General features: G+C 63.6%; 4 protein-coding genes across 4 annotated transcripts; 2 read left to right on the top strand and 2 right to left on the bottom strand.

The window, feature by feature from the left end:
* Positions 1-102: 102 nt before the first annotated feature.
* OT_ostta12g00460 (unnamed product) lies at positions 103-747 on the top strand (the record flags this gene model as incomplete). Its single annotated transcript, XM_022982807.1, has 1 exon — positions 103-747. One exon carries the CDS (start codon positions 103-105, stop codon positions 745-747), a length of 645 nt encoding a protein of 214 aa, XP_022840033.1.
* A 48-nt stretch (positions 748-795) lies between these two features.
* OT_ostta12g00450 (Streptomyces cyclase/dehydrase) lies at positions 796-1,653 on the bottom strand (the record flags this gene model as incomplete). Its single annotated transcript, XM_003082151.1, has 1 exon — positions 796-1,653. The coding sequence occupies one exon, from the start codon at positions 1,651-1,653 to the stop codon at positions 796-798; it is 858 nt and encodes a 285-aa protein (XP_003082199.1).
* A 368-nt stretch (positions 1,654-2,021) lies between these two features.
* On the top strand, positions 2,022-4,496 carry OT_ostta12g00440 (NADH-quinone oxidoreductase, chain G, C-terminal; the record flags this gene model as incomplete). Its single annotated transcript, XM_003082150.2, has 2 exons — positions 2,022-2,090; positions 2,424-4,496. The coding sequence occupies 2 exons, from the start codon at positions 2,022-2,024 to the stop codon at positions 4,494-4,496; spliced, it is 2,142 nt and encodes a 713-aa protein (XP_003082198.2).
* A 130-nt stretch (positions 4,497-4,626) lies between these two features.
* OT_ostta12g00430 (Peptidoglycan-binding lysin domain) lies at positions 4,627-5,751 on the bottom strand (the record flags this gene model as incomplete). The annotated part of the gene is made up of 1 exon (XM_022982805.1): positions 4,627-5,751. A coding segment is annotated over one exon (1,125 nt), but the record flags the coding sequence as incomplete, so codon positions are not given.

Below are 5,751 nucleotides of genomic sequence, written 5' to 3'. Positions count from 1 at the left end.
CGCGTGTGGCGCCGCGCCGAGCGCGCGGCGTCGAACGCCGGAAGCCGCGCGACGCGTCTCGGCCCCGCGCGCGCGCGTCGATGTGGCGTCACACCTCGACGCATGGCGCGCGCGTCGTCCGTCTTCGCCGCCGCCGCGCCCGCGCGCGCGCGACGCCCCGCGCGCGAGGCGGCGAAGGATGCCCTGCGCGCGGCGTGCCTCGGTGGCGACGCGCGAGGGGTGGAGCGACGCGCGCGAGCGCTCGAGACGTTCATGCTCGCGAGCGAGTGGGCGACCGTCGAGCGAACGAGCGAGGGGGTGTGGCGCGTCGCGTACACCAACGCCCCGGCGCCGTCGAACGGACGCCTCGGTGTGTTCTCGGGTGCGTCGTTTCAGGTCGTCGACGCGACGAGGCGACGGTACTCGAACGTCCTGAGCGTGCCGCCGGAGAATTGGTTGCGATGCGAGTTGCGGGCGCGATGGGACGTTTTAGAGGATGATGCGCTGTGGTTGGCGACGTTTGAGAGCGTGGAGATTAAAGTGTTTGATCGGTTTGTGTTGGGGAAGAAGGTGTGGGGAGAGGGAGAGGTGACGAGGGTGTGGCGGACGACGTACGTGGACGACGACGTGCGCGTGGTGCGAGCGGCTCGGACGCGAGAGGCGGAGGCGGCGGGCGCGGCGCGCGGACGGCGGGCGAGAGAGGGTGAGGATTGTTTATTCGTCATGACGAAGGAGACGCCGTGGTGGGAGATCCCCACGGGCGTGTAGCGCTGGCTCGTAGAGTTTTTAATGACGCGTCGCGTAACCATTCAACGTTCAACGCTTTGATGATAACAACCGACGAGTCAACCCTTCCACGTCACTGACGAACGATCTTGACTCATCCGCGAACGTTCGAACTCGAAGAATGATGCGATTTCGAACGATTCCTAGGCGCTCGTACGCCGATGACGCCGCCGCACTGCGCTCGCTCTTTCCGGAGAGCGCTCGCGATCGAAACGCGCGCAAGACGTCGGGCACCGTCCTCGGCGTCTGCGACAGCAACCACGTGGGCATGCCCTTCCCCGGATCCGTAATCAAAGTGTACCGCACGCGAACGCCTCGTCCGATCCCCGATTCGACGTCACGCAGTTCCCAGCTCCCGCAGTTGCACCGCATGCGCGCCCGTCCCGGCGGCAGCGGCGGCTCGTGCTCTCTCGTCGTCTTCCACCTCCCCGCGTTCACACCCGCTCGGCCGTCCGATAAATCCTCGATCTCAATAGTGTAATCCCGATCCCCCGCCACCGGCGCCCGCACCGTGGCCGCGCTCCACGTCTTCGTCCCGCGCTTCACCAACACTCGCGCCGAGCGCACGTACGGGACGAACTCGTCGTACCGATCCAAATCACAAATCGCCCTCCAAAGCGCCCCGCGATCGACGTCCTCGAACGTACACTCCGCCAAAATCTCCTTCACCCCCTCTCGCGCCCCGGCGCTCCGCGGCGCCGGTCGCGTCCACACGTCGACCCCGCCTCGGGTCCGCGACGCGCACCGCGTCCACTCGTCTCCCGGTCCATCTCTCCCATCCTCCGACGCCGTCGTCGCCGATTTCTCGTGAATTTTGACACGAACGCATTCGCGCTCGACCCGTCGCCGCGCTCCGGGGAACGCGGGCGCGAGGCGCGGGGCCGACATCGCGGCGCGCGTTCCAAAAATACCCCGCGCGGTCGTTACGCCGTTGGAAATTCGACGATTCGTGTTCCGACGCGCGCGCGCCCGACGAGGGCGCGCGCGACGACGCGCGCGACGACGCGCGCGACGCGTCGACGCGTCGCGGTGTCGAGGGCGCGTCGCGCGCGCGGCGTCGCGCGCGCACGCCCGGGGCGTCGCGCGCTCGAGGTGCGTCGTGCACGCGGTCGGACACATGGCTCGTATTATCGTGCATCGTATCAGTATATACAGAATACAGACCAAAAGACCTCCAGCGCGTCGTCTCGCGCGCGCGCGCGACGGGCGCGACGCCACGTCGCGACGCCGCACGCGCGCGCGGACTCCGTGGGATCATGACGCGTCTCGCCGTCGCGCGGAAGGCCTCGAGAGAGGCGTACAAGACGCTCTTCGGCGCGCGCGCGGTACGTCCACGCGCGCGGTCGCGATCGCGGGAAACGTAAAGATCGCGCGCGGTCGCGACGCGCGACGCCCCGCTCGCGGCTCGCGCGATGGAATACCGCGCGGCACGAATTGTTTTCGATGCCGGCGTCGAGTCACCGCGTCGTGGGACGACGGCGAGGGCGTGAGACGAGCGATGCCACGCGATCGTCGACTCGGAGCGGAGAGAACCTACTCCGGTCGTCGTTCGCTCGTCCATCGCACCGGAGCGTGGACGTCGCGGGACGGCGTCGGGGAACGGAGAGACGCGCGATAGAGATTTGTGACTGACCGCGGACGTTTGTTGGACGAATTAGGGCGCGATGCGAGCGATGAGCGCGGAGGCGGCGCCGAACCCGGACACTGTTCCGGTGACGGTGAACGGACAGGAGGTACACGTCCCGAAGGGTGTCACCGTTCTGTACGCGTGCGAACAGGCCGGAGTAGACGTTCCGAGGTTTTGCTATCATCACAAGCTCTCGATCGCCGGGAACTGTCGGATGTGCCTGGTGGAGGTTGAGAAGAGTCCGAAACCGGTGGCGTCGTGCGCGATGCCGGTCATGCCCGGTATGAACATCAAGACCACGACCGATCTGGTGAAGAAGGCGCGAGAGGGCGTGATGGAGTTCTTGCTGATCAATCACCCGCTGGATTGCCCGATCTGTGATCAAGGGGGCGAGTGCGAGCTGCAGGATCAGAGCTACATCTTTGGAAGCGACCGCTCGAGGTTCACCGAGTACAAACGCGCAGTGGAGGATAAGGAGCTCGGTCCGCTAGTGAAGACGGTGATGACGCGATGCATTCACTGCACGCGATGCGTTCGGTTCTCGACCGAGATCGCGGGTGTGCAAGACATGGGGATTACCGGTCGCGGTAACCAAGCCGAGGTCGGTACGTACATCTCCAAGCTCTTGGCCAGTGAACTGAGCGGAAACGTCATCGACCTCTGTCCAGTCGGTGCACTGACGTCAAAGCCGTTCGCATTCACCGCGCGCTCGTGGGAACTCGAAGGAACGCCGAGTATTGACGTCACGGATGGCTTGGGTAGCAACATTCGCGTCGACACACGCGGGAACGAAGTGATGCGTATCGTCCCGCGCGCGAACGAAGAAGTGAACGAGGAGTGGATCAGTGACAAGGCGAGATTCTCCTATGACGCGCTCAAGCGTCAGAGATTAGATAGGCCCATGGTGAGAGGCAGTGACGGTAAGCTCCAAGAAACGTCTTGGGAGTTTGCCCTTGACTATGTCGCCGAGAAGCTCAAGGCGACCGAGCCGGACGCCATCCGCGCCGTGGCGGGTAAACTCTGCGACGCCGAGTCCATGATCTCTCTGAAGGATATGATGAACAAACTCGGGGCGTCTCACACCACGCCGGAAGGAATGGCCAATGTCTCGGCGGATGTTCGCTCGTCGTACCTGTTCAACTCCAACTTGGTGGGCGTCGAGGATGCGGATTACGTCTTATTGATCGGTACTAACCCTCGCACCGAGGCACCGGTGCTCAACGTGCGCCTTCGTCGCGCGGTCATTGCCGGCGGCGCCACCGTTACGAGTGTCGGTCCGAACGCCGATTTGTCCTACCCGAGCACGCACCTGGGCGACACCACGGCGACGCTCGAAGAAATCACGTCGGGTAAGCACGCCGTCTGCGAAGCTATTAAGGCGGCCAATAACCCGATGGTGATCGTCGGTAGCGAGTTGTTGAGACGTGCGGACTCGAAGATTTTGTTGAAGAAGATTCATGCCATGTGCGACGAGCTCGGCGTTGTCAAGGGTGACTGGAACGGTTTCAACGTCTTGCACGACGCGGGCGGGACCGTGGGTGCGCTCGACATCGGTTTCGTGCCGGGTACCTCCGCCTCGAACGACGTTCCGGCGAAGTTAGTCTATTCCTTGGGCGCCGAGGAGTTCGACGCCCCCGCGGGTGCGTTCATCGTGTACCAAGGGCATCACGGCGCCCAAGGCGCGTCTAAAGCCGACGTCATTTTACCAGGTGCCGCATACACGGAGAAGACCGGCACGTACGTCAACACGGAAGGTCGCGCGCAGGTGGCGGTCGCTTCTATGGGACCGGTCGGTCAAGCGAAGGAAGATTGGCGTATCTTGCGCGCGTTGAGCGAGTTCGCCGGCGTGCCGCTTCCGTACAACACTCACGAGCAAGTGCACAGGCGCTTGGCTGAAGTCGCCCCTCACTTCGCTAAGTTGAACGAAGTCGAAGCGACTTTGTGGATGAACGGCGCCACATACGCTCACGAAAAGGCTAGAAAGGCGGATGCGTCGATTCCGTTTAAGAGCTCGGTGGAGAACTTCTTCATGACGGACGTCATCTCAAAGACGAGTGCCACGATGGCAAAGTGCACCGAAGCTCGCAATGAGATGAACGCGTGAGCGCGGGTTTTACCGCCACCCACTGTAGCAGCCTTAAACTTGTAAGATACATCACAAAACGTGCAAATTCGACGACGCGCTCTATACGGATTGGACCGAAAATTCTTGCGGCTTCATCGCAAGATGCGACTCAGTAAATGCGAATTCGCTCGCCCGGAGAGAGGTTCTCAGGATTCTTGATGACGTCACCATTTCTATCGATGATCTCCACAACGTCCAGGTTGAAGCACCCGGCGATGGAGCAGAGCGTGTCGCCCTCCATGACCTCGTAAACGCCGCGCGGCGTCGGGCCGCGACCGATGTACGCCGTGTCCTCGTCCTCGTCTCCCGCATTATAGACGAAGTCTGCCGGCCATTCGTCCTCGGTCTCGTTCTCAGCCTCCACGACGTCGTTCACTTTCTTATTGTTCTTCTTCACGATCGATCGCACCTTGTCTCTCGCTCGAAGCCTATTCTCTGGAAGTCCCGCGAGGAAGACGCATATGGCGGCGACCAGGAGCGCGTTCGGCGACACCCTGGACGCGATCCCGCGCACCCAGCGCCTCTTCGCGAGCGACTTGACGACTTTATCATTCTTCTCGCGAATAAAATCGCCGTAGTAATGCGCTTGCTCGCTCACGCCGTGCAAGACCCTGTCTCCCTGCTCTTTCACGGCGCTCCCAAAGCTCTGGGCGACCTCGCCGAGGTGGTGCGCGCCTTCGCTCACGGCGTGCTTGATCTCTTCCACGTGTCGGAACGGCGATTGTCCCGGAGAAGCCGCTGTCTCTTCGGTGGCATTCCGCCCCGACGCCGCGCGCGCCTCCTCTTTTCTCTGTTTCTCCGCCGCGCGCGCCTCCTCTTTTCTCTGTTTCTCCGCCGCGCGCGCCTCCTCTTTTCGCTTCTTTTCCTCTTCGCGTTCGAGCTCCCACAGGCGCTTCTCCTCCGCACGCAAGAGTTCAAGCTGGGTCTCGCGCGCCGCCAGCGCCGCCTTCGCCTCTTCACGTTCGATCCTTTCCTTCTCCTTCCGCGCGCGCGTCTCCTCGATCACGGCTTCGCGCTCGAGTCGTCGCGCCTCCTTTCGCGCCGCGCGCGCGTCCTCATCCACGCGCGCGCGAGAGACCACGCCCTTCAACCACCCCACGGCCACCTTTGCCCCACCGACGACGCGCGTTTGCAGACCCCGCCCACCCTCCGTCTCCGTCTCCGTCTCCGTCTCCGTCTCCGCGTCCTCCGCCCGCGCGCCCGCCGCGCGCGCCCCAACGTCCGCCCCCCCCCC

This window comes from Ostreococcus tauri (genome assembly GCF_000214015.3).
Source record: "Ostreococcus tauri WGS project CAID00000000 data, contig chromosome 12, whole genome shotgun sequence".
Classification (NCBI taxonomy): domain Eukaryota; kingdom Viridiplantae; phylum Chlorophyta; class Mamiellophyceae; order Mamiellales; family Bathycoccaceae; genus Ostreococcus; species Ostreococcus tauri.
The sequence above is the reverse complement of the archived record's forward strand: the minus strand, read 5'-3'. Positions and strand labels throughout refer to the sequence as shown.